The 19,201-nt window shown below is 43.8% G+C and overlaps 1 protein-coding gene across 4 annotated transcripts in view; it reads left to right on the top strand.

Annotated features, from left to right (window-relative positions):
- LOC134948713 (diacylglycerol kinase eta-like) overlaps positions 1–19,201 on the top strand; it is a 374,912-nt gene that overhangs the window by 247,654 nt on the left and 108,057 nt on the right. For all 4 annotated transcript variants that reach the window (XM_063936893.1, XM_063936894.1, XM_063936892.1 and 1 more), the window contains 4 exons: positions 8,693–8,803; positions 8,933–9,013; positions 11,155–11,259; positions 11,451–11,583. In XM_063936893.1, the coding sequence (XP_063792963.1) occupies positions 8,693–8,803; positions 8,933–9,013; positions 11,155–11,259; positions 11,451–11,583 (430 nt within the window). The remainder of the gene's footprint in view (positions 1–8,692; positions 8,804–8,932; positions 9,014–11,154; positions 11,260–11,450; positions 11,584–19,201) is intronic.

The raw sequence follows: 19,201 nt of genomic DNA, 5'->3' as shown, positions 1-19,201 counted from the left end.
GCTTTTTCTATGTGTCCACCCCTGTCCACTGCCTGATTGACAGGCAGAGGCAGTCGCAGGAGGGCAGGAGGGGGCGGGCCAGCAGCGTTTGGTTGCCGTTTAGGGGTGTGGTCCAGGCAATGCAGGTGTGCCCGGACCATGCGGGGGGCAGGCCGCGGCAGCTGCGTGACATCACACGCAGCCGCTGCGACCCAGACAGTGATAAGTAACTCCCTGCCAGCACGCAGGAGCTGCGCTGGTAGGGAGCTATTCTTCAAGTACAAATGCATTGCCAATTATGCGGCGGGGTAGGGCCTGACATGCGGGGTGGACTAGCCCTGTGCTGGGCGTCACCCCGCATGGCAGGGAAGCTGATTGTAGATGTGCTAAGTTTAGCACATCTACGATCAGGTCTGAATTAGGCCCTTTCATCTTCCAAGAATCTCATTAAAGAACTCAAAGACCTGTAAAGAAATCTGTGGTCAAACAGAGGTAATGCCCATTTGGAATATGGTCTGCATTTACTAAAAGTCTACAAAAGCTGTTGTTTATCTGCTTGAAAAGGTCTGGATATGACCGAAACGTCGCGTATTTCCATGTGTTTGTAAGCATATACTGATTAAAATTTGTGTATATCTAAAGTTATAAGGAGAGTGCCTGTTAATGGATTGATAAATGTACGGTGTGTCACAACTGAGGGCCTGAGCTGACGGGAGGCAGCCTCAGTTGTAGGGGCTGAGATGTACCGGAACCTGGGAGGTTGTATCAGACCCCTGGACATGTAAGTAACATGAATAATAACTGCCCGAAGGCGTGACCACGACAACTTGGATAAAAGTCAATGATGTTTATTATGACAACTCCGCAACACAGCAGCAGTAAAAGAAAACGTAAAAGTCAGCAAAGAATAAATACAGTTCCTGGGTACTACAGGATGGCAGGAGCCACAGGGCACTGGTAGTGTGAGATAGTTCTTATGATCTTCTAGATGGAAAGTCCTTACCAGGCCCGACTGTAGCAATGGAGATAACCCAGGATTGTGCCAGCTGGTGTTCCAGGAAAAGCTGGGTTGCTGAAGATAAAACAGCTGCTGTGGATACTGGCTGGAACCAGACTGTTGTTAGCACGGAGTGGATACTGGCTGGAACCAGTTAAATAATAAATGAACTTGGGAGCGATGAAATATGAACTGAAATGTAGAACTTGAGAGCGGAGAAATAATAATACCGGTGGAGAGTGGTAAAGTGTAGAAAGGACACCGGCCCTTTAAGGGAAGCTGTACTCTGCTGGAAGCTGAGCTGGAAGCAGGTAATGTTGTAGCTGGAAACAGATGAATCCACAATGGATTGGAGAGTCAGGCTACACCGTAGGTGGAATGCTGGTGCGGGTCTCTATGGTGGAAGTCTTGAGACAGGAGCAGGAACCTGGAAGACAATCACAGGAGAGAGACAAACAGGAACTAGGTTTGACAACCAAAGCACTGACGCCTTCCTTGCTCAGGCACAGTGTATTTATACCTGCAGCAAGGAAGGGATTGGCTAGGCAATTATGCAGATTATCAATACTGAGAACAGATTGGTGGAAATGATCAGCTGACAGAATCCAAGATGGCTGCGCCCATGCAGACACTTGGAGGGAAGTTTGGTTTGTAATCCATGTGGTAATGAAAACAGTAATGGCGGCGCCGGCCACCGGAGACAGGAGGCACCAGGCTGACAGATGCACATCCAACCACGCGGACACAGCGGAGGCCGCGGCTGACGTAATCGCCACTCAGACACTCTGCATGCAGAAGTTCAGGGACGGCGGCGGAGGCCGCGGGAGACGCCATGCCAGGTGTAATATGGCGTTTACTGTGACAGCGTCCCAGAGTGACAGGAGAGGATACAGGAATGTACACATCAGGATAACAGATGGAATCCGGTCCTGGAGCGCTGAGCCAGCCTTAGGAGGCATCTGATGGGTAAGAAATGGCGTCCAGATACCCGGATCGTGACAGCACCCCCCCCTTTAGGAGTGGCCCCAGGACACTTCTTTGGCTTTTGAGGAAACTTGGAATGGAATCTCCGGACCAAGGCAGGAGCATGGACATCAGAAGCATTGGTCCATGAACGTTCCTCAGGACCATAACCCTTCCAGTCAATAAGATATTGTAGTTGACCGTAACGGTGACGTGAGTCCAGGATCTTGGCCACTTCATACTCAACGCCTCGTTGAGTTTGGACTTTCGGAGTTGGAGGAAGTGAGGAATGAAACCGATTCAAGATCAGCGGTTTCAACAGGGAAACATGGAATGTCCTGGGTATTTTTAAGAAGGGAGGCAACTGGAGTCTGTAAGCAACAGGATTGATGACTTGTTCAATCTTGAAAGGACCGATATAGCGAGGTGCAAACTTCATACTGGGAACTCTTAACCTCAAATTCTTCGTGGATAACCATACCCGATCACCCACCTTGAGAGCAGGAACTGCTCGACGCTTCTTATCCGCAAACTTCTTGTACCTGAACGATGCCTTGAGCAGAGCTGATCGTACGCTCTTCCAGATATTGGCAAACTGATGCAAGGTGATATCCACTGCGGGAACAGAAGTTGCTGGAAGCGGTTGGAACTCAGGGACTTTAGGGTGGAATCCAAAGTTAGTGAAGAATGGTGTTGAAGCAGATGAAGAATGATACTGGTTGTTATGACAGAACTCGGCCCAGGGAAGTAATTGAACCCAGTCATCTTGAGAGGAGGACACATAGATGCGGAGGAAGGCCTCCAAGTCCTGATTCACCCTCTCGGTTTGACCATTGGTCTGAGGATGGTAAGCCGTGGAAAACTTTAGCTTGACTTGGAGGACTTGACATAAACTTCGCCAGAATTTGGCTGTGAATTGAACTCCTCGATCTGAGATAATTTCTTCAGGAAGACCGTGGAGTCGGAAGATCTCTTGTATGAATACTTGAGCCAACTTGGAAGCTGACGGAAGACCGGTGAGAGGAATGAAGTGTGCCATCTTGGTGAACCGGTCAACTACCACCCAGATGGTATTGAACTTGTTGCACATGGGTAAGTCTGTAATGAAATCCATCGACAAGTGGGTCCATGGTCGACGGGGAATGGATAGTGGAACCAGTTGCCCCGCAGGCGACTGGCGGGATACTTTATGTTGGGCACACTTTGGGCAAGATGCAATAAACTCCAAGACGTCCTTTTTCAGAGTTGGCCACCAATAGGACCTAGAGATAAACTCCAGGGTTTTTTGGATACCTGTATGTCCGGCAAAACGGGAAGCATGGGCCCAATGCATGAGCTTCTTCCTTAGCATCGGCTTCACAAAACTTTTCCCTGATGGGGGCGTAGAGTCCATCCCTACCGTGGAGAATGCCAACGGATTTATAATAGGATGCTTGTCTGAAGACTCTGACTCATTTTCTTGCTCCCATGAGCGGGAAAGGGCATCGGCCTTGCGATTCTGAGAGCCCGGACAGAACTGGAGTTTAAAGTCGAACCTGGAAAAGAAAAGTGCCCATCTGGCCTGACGAGGGTTGAGACATTGTGCGCCCTTCAGGTATAAAAGGTTCTTGTGGTCTGTAAGTATGGTGATTGAATGAGAAGCTCCCTCCAACAGATACCTCCACTCTTCTAGAGCGAGCTTGATGGCTAGCAACTCCTGGTCGCCAATGGCATAGTTGCGCTCAGCTGGGGAGAACTTCCGGGAGAAGAAACTGCAAGGGTGTAAATGGCCATCTTTAGCCCTCTGAGATAACACCGCTCCTAATCCAACGGAGGAGGCATCCACCTCTAAGATGAAAGGAGAGTCGATGTCAGGCTGTTTCAGAACAGGCGCAGAGATGAACCTTTGTTTTAAAAGATGAAATGCTTGCATGGCTTCTTCAGACCACTTGGACGGGTTAGCACCCTTCTTAGTGAAAGCAGTAATAGGCGCCACAATGGTGGAAAAGTCTCGTATAAACTTTCGGTAATAGTTGGCGAACCCTAAGAACCTCTGGACCCCTTTGAGGGTTAAGGGTACCGGCCAATTTTGGATTGCTTGTAGTTTCTCAGGATCCATCTCTAGTCCGGAACCGGACACAATGTACCCTAGAAACGGAATGGACTTGACTTCAAAGACGCATTTTTCTAATTTGCAATAGAGATGATTGACACGGAGACGGGACAGAACCTCTTTAACCCAAAAACGATGTTCCTCTAAATCGTTGGCAAAAATTAGGATATCGTCTAGATAGACCACGACATGACGGTATAGAATGTCTCTGAAGATCTCATTGACAAAATGCTGGAAGACAGCTGGAGCATTGCTCAATCCGAAGGGCATGACGAGGTACTCATAATGTCCGTCACGGGTGTTAAAGGCGGTCTTCCACTCGTCACCCTCACGGATCCGGATGAGATTGTATGCACCTCGCAAGTCCAGCTTTGTAAAGATGGTAGCTCCGCTAACTCTGTCAAAGAGCTCAGTAATCAGGGGTAAAGGATAACGGTTCTTGATGGTAATGTCGTTCAAACCTCTGTAGTCGATGCACGGCCGCAGACCACCATCTTTCTTTTTTACAAAAAAGAAGCCTGCGCCGGCTGGAGAAGAAGAAGGTCGAATGAACCCCTTTGCTAGGTTCTCTTTAATATATTCCTCCATAGAATGCGTCTCAGGCAGAGACAACGGATAAGTTCGGCCTCGAGGTGGAACCTTCCCTGGAACGAGATCAATTGGACAGTCCCATTCTCTATGAGGAGGAAGGATATCAGCAGAAGCTTTACTGAACACATCCGTGAAATCTTGATATGGAGGAGGTGGAACATCAGACGACCTGGGGGAGGAAGAACAGACAGGCAATACTTTAAACAAACATGTCTCAGCACAGGAGGAACCCCATGCCAGGATTTGCGTAGTCGTCCAATCAATTGTAGGATTGTGAAGACGGAGCCATGGAAGGCCCAGGACCACAGGATGTGTGGCTCTTGGAATCACTAAAAAAGAAATAAGTTCGGAATGAAGAACTCCCACTCTCAGACGAACTGGTAGAGTCCTTAAAGAAATAACTGCATCAAAAATTTTGCTGCCATCCACGGCAGTTAAAGAAATGGACGAAGGAAGTCTCTCGGTGGGTAGGGACCACCGTTTAACATAGGCTTCGGTAATAAAGTTCCCAGCTGCTCCGGAATCAAGGAGGGCAATGACGTTCCGGTAACGTTGAGCAACTTGAAGCGAGACTGGGAGATTACAATCTTGAGGAGATGGAGAGGAGATCATTACTCCTAGCCGGCCCTCTCCTTGGCGAGCTAGGATTTGGAGTTTCCCGGACGTTTGGGACAGGCATTAATGGTGTGAGACGGAGCTGCACAATAGAGACAGAGAAACTCGGAGAGACGTCTTCGGCGCTCAGCAGGAGTTAAACGGGAACGGCCAAGTTGCATGGGCTCATCTTTAGATGGTGACAGTTGACGAGGAGGAGGAGCAGAAGATTTTGGAGCAGATGATCTTCCACGCTCAGTTGCTCTCTCTCTAAAACGTAAATCAACTTTCGTGCAGAGTGAGATTAGCTCATCTAACTTAGAAGATAAGTCTCTGGTAGCTAACTCATCTTTAATACGCTCAGATAAGCCATGCCAGAATGCAGCATACAGGGCCTCGTCGTTCCATGCCAGTTCGGATGCCAGGATCTGGAACTGTATCAGATATTGTCCTACAGTACGTGACCCCTGGCGTAAACGGAGAATCTCGGATGAAGCTGAGGTTACCCGGCCTGGCTCGTCGAAGATGCGCCTGAATGTTGACACGAAGGCAGTGTAGGAAGATAGCAGGGTGTCGGACCTCTCCCATAACGGTGATGCCCAATCAAGGGCTGAGCCACTGAGAAGAGAAATAATGTAGGCAATTTTTGTACGGTCACTGGGAAAATTGCCAGGTTGTAGCTCAAACTGAATCTCACACTGGTTGAGAAATCCCCTGCAGAATCTTGGAGATCCGTCAAATTTTGCTGGCGTTGGAAGATGAAGACGTGGAGCAGAAATGGGTAAGGTGGGTGGGGTTATAGCTGGAGTCACTGTGGTTGACGCACCAGACGCGCCTGATCCACGGAGAGTTGTCTGAATCCCATCCAGCCGAGTAGAGAGATCCTGGAGACAGCGGATGATGTGGCCCTGTGCAGCCTCCTGATGTTCTAGTCGGGCTGCCAGTTCTTGCATCGGCCTGGCCGCTTGATCCTGGTCTCCGGCTGGATTCATTAGGTCAGTGCTTACTGTCACAACTGAGGGCCTGAGATGACGGGAGGCAGCCTCAGTTGTAGGGGCTGAGATGTACCGGAACCTGGGAGGTTGTATCAGACCCCTGGACATGTAAGTAACATGAATAATAACTGCCCGAAGGCGTGACCACGACAACTTGGATAAAAGTCAATGATGTTTATTATGACAACTCCGCAACACAGCAGCAGTAAAAGAAAACGTAAAAGTCAGCAAAGAATAAATACAGTTCCTGGGTACTACAGGATGGCAGGAGCCACAGGGCACTGGTAGTGTGAGATAGTTCTTATGATCTTCTAGATGGAAAGTCCTTACCAGGCCCGACTGTAGCAATGGAGATAACCCAGGATTGTGCCAGCTGGTGTTCCAGGAAAAGCTGGGTTGCTGAAGATAAAACAGCTGCTGTGGATACTGGCTGGAACCAGACTGTTGTTAGCACGGAGTGGATACTGGCTGGAACCAGTTAAATAATAAATGAACTTGGGAGCGATGAAATATGAACTGAAATGTAGAACTTGAGAGCGGAGAAATAATAATACCGGTGGAGAGTGGTAAAGTGTAGAAAGGACACCGGCCCTTTAAGGGAAGCTGTACTCTGCTGGAAGCTGAGCTGGAAGCAGGTAATGTTGTAGCTGGAAACAGATGAATCCACAATGGATTGGAGAGTCAGGCTACACCGCAGGTGGAATGCTGGTGCGGGTCTCTATGGTGGAAGTCTTGAGACAGGAGCTGGAACCTGGAAGACAATCACAGGAGAGAGACAAACAGGAACTAGGTTTGACAACCAAAGCACTGACGCCTTCCTTGCTCAGGCACAGTGTATTTATACCTGCAGCAAGGAAGGGATTGGCTAGGCAATTATGCAGATTATCAATACTGAGAACAGATTGGTGGAAATGATCAGCTGACAGAATCCAAGATGGCTGCGCCCATGCAGACACTTGGAGGGAAGTTTGGTTTGTAATCCATGTGGTAATGAAAACAGTAATGGCGGCGCCGGCCACCGGAGACAGGAGGCACCAGGCTGACAGATGCACATCCAACCACGCGGACACAGCGGAGGCCGCGGCTGACGTAATCGCCACTCAGACACTCTGCATGCAGAAGTTCAGGGACGGCGGCGGAGGCCGCGGGAGACGCCATGCCAGGTGTAATATGGCGTTTACTGTGACAGCGTCCCAGAGTGACAGGAGAGGATACAGGAATGTACACATCAGGATAACAGATGGAATCCGGTCCTGGAGCGCTGAGCCAGCCTTAGGAGGCATCTGATGGGTAAGAAATGGCGTCCAGATACCCGGATCGTGACACGGTGGAGTGTGACCGGTACAGTGCACCCCAGGGTTGGACATATGATGGGAGTGCGAAACTCTGGGTATATGTGTGTGTGGGTATATATATATATATATATATATATATATATATGTACTATAGTTTGTTGGTGTGGCTTATCGCTCTATTGAAAGTGACAGGCGTTGTCTTTACATATATTACATTAATCTATTACATAATGATTTATAGACTTCTTTTGAATGACTAATACTAAGTCATTAAATCAAGCTGTCATAAAATGTATTATAGATTTATGATAGAAAGTTTGTGAGTGGGCATGTCAACAACAGGCATTGCATGTATATAGAGGAACAGTTTCCAGTTAATTAAGCTGTTACATTTCAGCACACCATTTGCTGTCTGGCAGAAAAATCCAGAATTCTACTACAAACATTTTTTATTTTTTTTTAGTAATTTACCAGCCAACAACATGTTTTCCTCTCCACTTAATCATTTTGAACCATAGAGTATGGGCCTGATTCATAGATGTACCCAGTTTTATAGCAGTTGAGGGACTATAAGATAACTTGCACTGCGCGTGTGCCACAATGGTGTTACAACAGACACAGAAAGGAATCCTTTGCAAAGTGATTGACCAGGGTCTGTTTGGGGGAGGTAATGGGAAGTGGCGGCAAAAACATAGGAGTGTCGCAACCGTCTTATCGCATATTTGAGGCTGTAACTGTGATCCCGTATGCAGCACAAGGTCTGCAACACCTTACTTCCTGTGGCCATGCTGCGTCATCATAGAGCTACAGATCCGCAGTGCGTGCTACCGTGCGTACAGATGCACGCACTGAGCTGAGCCCGGCTACATCTGTACTCAGAACTTTGATAACTGACTAATCTGTGACGGATGCAGTGCCTTTGTACACAGCATCTGGGATGTGCAAAGCCAACAGTGGGCGTCACAATACATATCCAGGCCACTGCGGCATTTGCATATGTTCACACAGTGTCTGTGTACAAATGTATGTACGTTCATCTATGAATCAGGCCCTATTTTAGACATAGTGTTCTGTACTCCCAAAGACATATAGAGGGACTTTTTCAATGCCCTTACCTTGTATTTTATTGAAAGACTTGGATTTTATTTGAGAATCACATCCAGCCTGTGTATTGTGTTATTTGCAGAAAAGTGTGAAGGAAGGAATTCTACTGAAACAGACCAGCTCCTTTCAGAGATGGAAGAGACGTTACTTCAAGCTCCGAGGAAGAACCTTGTACTATGCCAAGGATTCAAAGGTCTTCATTTTCATATATTTCTGTATACATTATAGCACTAAACCTACTGCTCGGCAATGAGTTCTACTTTTAGTAATGTTAGTACATTAAGCATTCCATGCCCAGTAAACATTGTACTTTTTTCTGCAGTCTTTGATTTTTGATGAAGTAGACCTTTCTGATGCCAGTGTGGCTGAAACCAGTACCAAGAACATCAACAACAGCTTCACGGTACAAACAGTTTTATGCTAAAGTAGCCTTTTGATAATTCAGTTTTAGTACAGAACCCAATTACCTTTTCCAAACAAGCTAACATGGAGACAAAGGGGTACATTTACTAAATGGCCGGTCCTTTATCACCTTCCACTTTATCACTTCACCGAGCTTAATAAATCTGCCCCTGAATCCTGTATTGGCGATATGTGGGAATTGTCACTACATCAGAGGTTCTCAAATGCGGTCCTCAAGGCACCCCAACAGTTCAGGTTTTCAGTTTATCCATGCTTGGACACAGGTGACTTAATTAGCACGCCAGTCAATTTGATTTAACCATATGTGCTGAGGGGATCCGGTCTGAAGATCGACAGTATCTAGGTCGACAATGTTTAGGTCGACCACTATAGGTCGACAGTCACTAGGTCGACATGGATGGAAGGTCGACAGGGTTTCTAGGTCGACATGTGCTAGGTCGACAGGTCTAAAGGTCGACATGAGTTTTTTTTTTTTATTGAATTTTTTCATACTTCACGATCCACGTGGACTACGATTGGAACGGTAAAGTGTGCCGAGCGAAGCGGTAGCGGAGCGAAGGCACCATGCCCGAAGCATGGCGAGCGAAGCGAGCCATGCGAGGGGACGCGGTGCACTAATTTGGGATCCCGGTCACTCTACGAAGAAAACGACACAAAAAAAAAAAACCTCATGTCGACCTTTAGACCTGTCGACCTAGCACATGTCGACCTAGAAACCCTGTCGACCTTCCATCCATGTCGACCTAGTGACTGTCGACCTATAGTGGTCGACCTAAACATTGTCGACCTAGATACTGTCGATTTGATGAACCACACCCGTGCTGAGCCATGGATGTACCTAAAACCTGGACCGTTGAGTGCCTTGAGGACCGCGTTTGAGAACCTCTAATCTACATCATTCTGCCAATATAGCGGCAGTAAGGAACTTACTATGGTCTCCCGAGCACACCATAGATGGTATTTTATGTTCCTGGGGCATATGTACTGTACCACTGGATAAAGAGCCCCTTTTGCTGTAATAGGACTTGTTTTCGCTTTGCTTTGCGTAGCAGCTAGTTAGCACTTACTCCTCCAGGCCACTACTGCCCAGCCACCACAGCAATATTTCATTTCAATTAGGGGATAACTGATTTATTTTTCACTGCAATAAGCAGCAGGAAAAAAACAGACATGTCCTCGACGCCTATGTTTATAATGATAAATTGACCCCAAAATTCTATAAATATAGAGGCAAATCTGGATTCTTTCTGCATTTTACCTACAATACTTAAGCGTCACTTTGTCAGTTGTAGCAAAGCTACTTAAGAATTACAATTTTAATTGATTTTCTAATTAATTTAATTTCAAGATGATTCTGTACAGGTGTTGCCATACTTCATGAAGCCTCATATAGGGGGTAATTCTGAGTTGATCGCAGGAGGATTTTTGTTAGCAGTTGGGCAAAACCATGTGCACTGCAGGGGAGGCAGATATAACATGTGCAGAGAGAGTTAGATTTGGGTGGGTTATTTTGTTTCTGTGCAGGGTAAATACTGGCTGCTTTATTTTTACACTGCAATTTAGATTGCAGATTGAACACACCACACCCAAATCTCTCTCTGTTACACATGTTATATCTGCCTCCCCTGCAGTGCACATGGTTTTGCCCAACTGCTAACAAAAATCCTGCTGCGATCAACTCAGAATTACCCCCATAGTTACTGGATCACTTGCATATGTTAGCTATGCCTATCTATTTGTATGATATTTTAACTGCATTCTATTTTGCTTAATCAGTATATATTTTTTTACTGATATTATCTTTCATATCTTTTGCCTTTTAAACCCTTGCTTTTCTTATTTCAGTGCATCCTCCGAATAGATTATGTATGGGTATTTCTATATTTATCTCTCTTTCCCTCCCCCCTCCCCATCTCTGTTCCATTATCCTTCCCAGTTCTCTGCCTGATCAATGCATTTTATAGATTGCTGAACTCACTCTAGGACAGTACAATTCCCACACTGAAATATATGATGTAGGGAGTGGAGACAGAGAAAGCTAGACGGTAAAAAATCGAAGTTTGAGAGAGACATGCAAGGAGATAGATACAGTCTGTGACTTTCTTGTCCTCTACTACACAGGTTATCACTCCATTCCGCAAGCTCATCTTGTGTGCCGAGAATAGGAAAGAGATGGAGGACTGGATCGGAGCCCTGAAATCTGTCCAGAAGTGGGAGCTTAATGAGGTACATCAATTCTTCATGATAATTCAATCAGTAGAATATAGGCATGCAGCCAGTGATGTCATGCAATGGCGTTATCTTCTGTGCAATGGGTTTTATGATAGTGTGTTGCAGCCCTTTATTGTTTTGAGGAGTAATTCTGGATATAAAAAAGCCTCTAGTGGACATGTAGTAATTGTCATTTTTGCTTCCAGCCGACTCAGTTTAACATGGAACATTTTTCGGGAATGCATAACTGGTACGCCTGTTCACACGCCAGACCTACGTTCTGCAACGTGTGCAGGGAGGCACTATCCGGAGTTACTTCCCATGGACTCTCCTGTGAAGGTAATCTATTTACATATGGAAATCACTATTTTGTCAAAAGAAAATGATAAAACAGCGCATTATGTAGAAGAATTCAATATTTTACACACAACTCAAATTATGTTTTCCTAGGCGTAAAAAAAAAGGAATTAGCAATTATACATTGAAAGCAGAATGTTAAAATTCCAATCACTTAGGAGGGAGATTTTTCAAACCATGGGACAAGATCTAATAGGGTTCGAGATCGCCAGAAGTGACGGCCAATCTCAGACATTTCTTTAAAGGGGCAATCACTTGCAAGGCATGGTTTTGCCTTGTACGTGATTACCTTTTTGGAAAAACGTCTGAGAACGTCCGACGATCACTGACTCTGTTACTTCTTGCCCTTGGAGAGAGATAAAGTGAAGAAGTTGCTCAAATCAATAAATCAACTTCTAACTATCTAGGACAGTCTTTGAAATGACTTTCGCTCTTCACTCATCTCATAAATGAAACATACCTATGCATTATTATATCCTGCCTAAATCCTAGAAAATGACAACTCATTTATTTAAGTCTGAAAAGTGTTCAGATCCATCTCTCTCTTTACCATGCATGCAAAACAAATTGCATACTGTATATATATATGTTTTATTAGTTTTTATCAAATGTACATTTTGATTGCATTTAGAAGATTGATGTGTTGTAAAAATTAGCAGTTGCTTGTTTGTGTAGTGTCATGTGTGGGCAGGTTTTTTGTAGTCTTTCCAAAAGCTAAATCATTGCCAGTCATCCACTGGCAATACAGATAGTTTAGTAAAGCAATTATAATAAGGGACGTTATACAGATTAAGAAGCAGGACCGGGCAAGGCAGTGGCAGAAGACACACATCTATATATGCACACATCTGCGGAGACTGGCCTAGCGAAGCACTAAACTATCGCCCTGCTGCCACAGTGACTATTATTTTTTATATAGTACCACAACAATAGGAAAAAAAATCAGTCTTATAACGGCAATGATAAATAGGCCTCTCAACTGGGCCTGATTCAGAGTTCTAAGCTAACCTAGTTTGCATTAAAGATGAGCGGGTTCGGATTTACTCGGTTTTACTCGGATTTACCCGAATCTCCTTATTCGAACGTCACGTGTTTTGGTTATCCAATAAGAAAAATCCAGAAAATAAGAAATGGCGATAATTCTGGGTTAAAGAACCGAGTAAATCCGAACCCGCTCATCTCTAGTTTGCGTACAGCTCCGATAGCGGGTGGACTGAGCATGTGCCGAAGCTGTAGTGTGTGCACGTGCTGCACTGCAGCTGCTGCTCCCGTCGCAGTGTCGAGGAAACCACAGATTGATTGAAAGGCTGCAACCGTTTGGGGGCAGGGAGGGTTGCTGTTTTAGAAAATGGGGATGTAACGGCCCCTTTTTCATGGCGCGCCAAGGCTAGAGTCTGCGTCTTCCAACAGATATTTACTGGCCTTGCTGCAGAGTTCTGCAGCCATTCTACAGTAATCTAAGACTGACCAATGGGAATCCGATGCTGCATCTTCGGACGCAGCACTTGTATCTGTGATGCCGGGGTTGGGCGTCTTTTTCTCTCAGGTGCCTCTTTCATATTTCTGCATCACTGCTGCGTCCTTGGACTATAAGCAAATAGCATACAAGTGGTAGTAATGTAATATGTACAGTAGGGAGCACAGTCTCCCATTTGAGTGGCAGAATAACTAGTTCCTGCAGGCCAGATTACATGAAGTTTCTGTGTTTGCATACCTACCAACTTCCAATTCCAGCAGGACATTCCTGCAATTCAGACACCATCCCGCTGTCCCATCCGCAGACTGCAGTGTCCGGGAGACGGTTGCGGAGCCTTTGATCTGCAAAGCAGTGAGTGAGTCCTGAATCGCACGGCATCTAAACAGTGCAGGGAGGTGAGCTGGGGACTGCCCAGCTGCTCAGGAAGCACTGGGCACGCCCCCAAAATAATGAAAATGGGATAACGTGATTATAGGCCATGCCCACTCGCCCAAACCCACGCCCCCACCTAAAGTTACGCTCCCATCCATCCAAGGCCACACATCCTTTTCAGGGAGGCCTATGACACACGAGTCCCGAAGTACAGACAACAAAAGTTGTGAGGTATGTGTTTGGCACAATTTGTGTTATATTATTTATCAGGATAAGTTTGAAATGTGGTTATTTTGTAGAGCAGGGGAGATGTACTAAGTAGTGATAAAAGTGAAGTGAGCCAGTGGAGAAGTTGCTCATGACAACCAATCAGCTGCTCTGTATACTTTTATGGTATGCAAATTATAAATGTTACGTCAATGCTGATTGGTTGCCATGGATAACTTCTCCACTGGCTCACTTCACTTTTATCACTGCTTAGTACATCTCTCCCTTAATTAAATCCTGATTTATATGCAGGGTATGAATTTATTCTCACTCTTTAATTTTTGATGTTTCCTGAGTCTATGACTGTACATGTTCCTGTCTAGAGATCCTAGCATAATAATGTGAAAGCTTAAAATAGCTTCAATGTAACCAGCTTGCGCTAGTTCCCTCTAAATTTAGGAAGGTAGAGGAAAGATGCGAGCACAGGGAAAGCCATTGCTGCTGTGTTAGGAACTTTTCATTTTTACATATTATTATATTATCTTTATACGTATATAGACATATATATGTACTGTATTTTAAGTTACTTTGAAATAATGGATAATTTTAATTAGTTTAAAATAAAATCTCTTTCAAACACGTTGGGTTAAATTCACTAAACAGCACTGCTACTGTACATCTCTGTCGGTTTCAGCCACTGGATTTAAAGCCGTTTCATATTTAAGGTAATTGCCCCTTCAAATCCAGCAGCCAAACCCACCAAAGATGTGACAGATTTGAAAAGTGCTGGCTATAAATTAAAGCCCATTGGGGGTAATTCCGAGTTGATCGCAGCAGAACATTTTTTAGCAGTTGGGCAAAACCATATGCACTGCAGGTGTGGCAGATATATATAACATTTGCAGAGAGAGTTAAATGTGGATGGGTTATTTTGTTTCTGTGCAGGGTAAATACTGGCTGCTTTATTTTTACACTGCAATTTAGATTTCAGTTTGAACACGCACCGCCCAAATCTAACTCTCTCTACACATGTTATATCTGCACCCCCCTGCAGTGCACATGGTTTTGTCCAACTGCTAAAAAATATCCTGCTGCGATCAACTTGGAATTACCCCCATTGTCTCATGTATAAAATGTGTTTGAATCTGCATCCAGTTGTAACTAGTAACTTTTCTTAATTAACTCATTGTCCTTTTTTAAAATATTGCCTCATAATTGGAGAATTTCACTATCAGCAATTTAACTGCATGCAGTTAACTTTAATTGGCTGTACAAACTGTGGGGTAAATTTACTAAGGTGGGAGTTTTTTTTGGAACTGGTGATGTTGCTCATAGCAACCAATCAGATTCTATTTAACATTTATCTAACTGCTTCTATAAGATAATAGATAGAATCTGATTGGTTGCTATGGGTAACATCACCAGTTCTAAAAAAAAAACTCCCACCTTAGTAAATTTACCCCACATTTTGTACAGCCAAATAAAGCCAACTGCATGCAGTTAAATTGCTGATAGTGAAATTCTCCAACTATGAGGCAATATTTTCAGAAAGGACAAATTCCCACCTTAGTAAATTTACCCCTGTGTGTTATATTCTAATGAAGTGTGGTTTAGCCAGATGCTTATCTATCAGGGATGACCACTTGACTTCAAGTACTGTATATCTGTATCTTCCAAGTTAATGGTATATGTTAAAGGTGACTCTGCTGCCATCTATTGGCTAAAGTAATAAATGTTTTCGTCCTGTTTTAATTATGCATGCTGTAGGAAAGAGGAACCATTGGGTATAGAATTAATGTTAGCTTGAACAAATGACCACACAAATATTCTTTGTTCCCACTAATTGGCTAAATAAATGTTATTTTTTTGTGTCCAGTTTCTACTCCTCCTGTAATCATATAATCCATTACAATTAGACAGTAATAGCCTACAATTCTCGGTGCGATAACTACTTTATTATTGTATCCAGTTTTCTGTTCTTCCAGTAATCACATAATCCTTCACAATTAGAAGGATTATTAAAAAGCGCCCATCCTGTACTATATCTAGAAGGGTTATTAGCCTACACTTGCACTTTCACATTTCTATGAGAAGGAGAATTGTAACAGTCTACTTATAATATCAGTCAGATAAATTAATATTAAATTGACCGAACTCCCATCCATTTATCTATATTACTATTTGTAATCTATAACAGATGGTATATGTAAAACAAAGAGACGTAAATCCTTTCAGAAAAGTCCTGCTCACCACAATCACAGAAAGAATAACGCAATTTGTGCACATCGCACCATACCACTAAAAAGTTTTTCTTATTACTCTATCATTATGTACCCAGAAGACCGCTGAATTCCCTCACAATTACACTGTGTGTATAGGAGAACGTGTATCTTTGTATCTTCTGCCCTGACTGCTTGCTTGTCTGACCTGTCCTCACCAAACGCTTTCCACTGGACATATCCAGCAAAATAGGACATTTAATATTCAAAACTCCATACTGTACATTAACTGTATCATGAACTTGTACAGGTCAACAAATAACATTGATGTACAGTTTAACATTACTCAATTTATGGTAATAACAGAACATATTATGAACCAGACTATGCAGAAATGATTTTCAATACAAACAATCCTTCCTTCCCTCCTAACGTCCCACCAATCTGGTTTCACCCATGGTAGGAACATGGTTCGTAATGTTCGAGTGGCGGTAGCGGCTTTATGTTCTTCAGCAACTCAGAATCAATCTTCTAATATATTACTAAGCCTAGATGCCGAAAAGGCATTCGATAAAATTTTATGGCCCCATTTATATGCTGTATTGCAGAAGAGAGGGTTTGATTCTTCCTTCATTAATTTAATTAAATACTTATATAATTCCCCCAAGACAAAATTGTTAATCAATGGTCTCTTAGGCGACTCCATTCAAATGTTTAGGGGAACTAGACAGGGATGCCCTCTGTCGCCCTTACTCTTCAATCTTGCATTAGACCCCCTGCTAAGAATTCTCCAATCCTGGCCCCTTTTCCGAGGTATATCCTATGGCAGTACAGAAGTTAAGATAGCCGCCTTTGCTGATGATCTTCTTCTTTTTATTTCTAATCCCCATGAGTGCTTATTGCCCCTTCTCTCTAAACTAGAAGACTTTGGTGAGATATCGGGTTTCACTATCAATCACTCCAAATCTACTATTATGGCCTTAAACGCCTCCTTTCGTAGGGGTACGTTACAGGTTGGTGATCTGAAGTGGGCAGATACCTATATCTCTTACCTAGGGATTCGCCTTCCCAGAAATATTTATGATCTATATACTATTAACATAAAAAGTACTATTGATACAGTTCTTAAGGAGCTGGATGGTTGGCAACATTTACGATTATCTTATCTGGGAAGAGCTAACCTTATAAAGATGATTACTTTTCCGAAACTGCTATATCCCATTCAGGTTCTGCCACTTTTGTTTACTAAGACGGATCTTAAACGAATTGATGCGGCTTTTCGACAATTCATTTGGAAAAAAACAAAACCTCGCCTTAGTCTTCGGTTGTTACAAAGAACTAAATCCGAAGGAGGCATTAATTTTCCAAATATGGAAATATATAACCATGCTGCTATATGTAGACACATCAAAGATTGGATTTCACACTCTGAATTATATTCCAATTTTTCAGTGGAACAATCCTTTCTTACCAATACAGATTTGGTTTGTTTTTTGCATTTTCAGAAATCCGATGTCCCGCCAGAAATACTAGATAACCCTCTCTTAATGTCAGCATGGTCAGTTTGGCATACGATCCGCAATAAGTGGAAACTCAACGCTTCATGGCCCTCATTCCGAGTTGATCGGTCGCAAGGCGAATTTAGCAGAGTTACACACGCTTAGTCTACGCCTACTGGGAGTGTATCTTAGCATCTTAAAAGTGCGAACGAAGTTTACGCAATATTGCGAACAAAAAAAACTTAGCAGTTTTAGAGTAGCTCCAGACTTACTCTGCCTGTGCGATCAGTTCAGTGCTTGTCGTTCCTGGTTTGACGTCACAAACACTCCCAGCGTTCGCCCAGACACTCCCCCGTTTCTCCGGCCACTCCTGCGTTTTTTCCGGAAACGGTAGCGTTTTCAGCCACACGCCCATAAAACGCTGTGTTTCCGCCCAGTAACACCCATTTCCTGTCAATCACACTACGTTCGCCGGTGCGAACAAAAAGCCGTGAGTAAAAATCCTTTCTTCATAGCAGAATTACTTAGCGCAGTCGCAGTGCGAACATTGCACATGCGCTCTAAGCTGATTTTCACTGCGATGCGAAAAAAAAGAACGAGCGAACGACTCGGAATGAGGGCCCATATTCCTTGTTTCTTCCCTTTATTTGTAATGTAAACTTCCAACACGGATTGGCTTCTGCTCCCTTCACTTTGTGGGCTAAAAGAGGACTTACGACGGTTCGTCAGCTTACTAATGCAAATACACAACGTACCCTCACCTTTTCTCAGGCTCATTCTAAATTTTCCTTTTTACAAATTCATAATCTAGCCTTATTGCAAGCACAACATTATGTTTCCAAAGTGATTTCTTATCTTTCTCCCATGGACTGGGTGAACCGGTTGGACATTGCCCTTCAGTCTACATTTAATACTAGAGGAGCTATTTCTATGTTTTACAAAATATTGCGAACACCGTATTATGGAGGCCACTACGACACTGGTATTACTAGATGGCAGAGACACTTTCCTGATCTTAGCGAAGCAGTCATTCTAAAAGCGCTTCTGCATTCCAATCGCACTCTCCCAACTATTATGTACCAAGAAATGTTTTTCAAAATTTTTTATAGGGGCTATCTATCACCCTCTCGATGTCAATTGATGGGGATATCTTCCACTTCGACATGTCTAAAATGCACACGACCTGAAGCTACTCTTTTTCACTGTCTGTGGGATTGTATTCATATAAAAAAATTCTGGCTTCAGATAAAACAATTTGCCATTGCAGAACTAGTAAATTTTTTACCGTTGTCCCCGGAATGGGCCATTTTTGGTATACTATCAACCACCTCTAGAATTTCCCCGGGATGTCGTAAATTATTGCTGATTCTTTCAGCCGTGGCAAAAAAATGTATCTTACAACAATGGATACACCCATCCCCTCCTTCATTACAAATGTTCAAGGATAAATTATTTTATGTATTCAAAATGGATTGGATGGAGACTTCCCTTCACAAAGAACAACGCATTGAGAAATTTTTTGATGTTTGGGAATCCTTTATTGATACTTTAAACATTTCAATAAAGAAACAGATTCATAATTGTTTTCGTACAACTTTATGGTATGAGACTACAACACTTCTATCTGAACCCCCCATTCGACTGAGTTGAATGTTGGGAGTTATTGGGCTGCAGGCGATCCGTCCTCTTCCCATCCCCCCCCCACCCCACCCTTTTTTTTTTCTTTCTCTTTCTCCCTCCTCTTTCTTTCCCTCGTCCACTCCTTCACTCCCTCTTCCTACTTTTAAATACCTATTTCTCTTCCCCTTTTCTCTTGTTTCTCGTTC

This window comes from Pseudophryne corroboree, chromosome 8, assembly GCF_028390025.1.
Source record: "Pseudophryne corroboree isolate aPseCor3 chromosome 8, aPseCor3.hap2, whole genome shotgun sequence".
NCBI classification, from domain to species: Eukaryota; Metazoa; Chordata; class Amphibia; order Anura; family Myobatrachidae; genus Pseudophryne; species Pseudophryne corroboree.
This window is presented reverse-complemented; position numbering and strand designations above follow the sequence as displayed.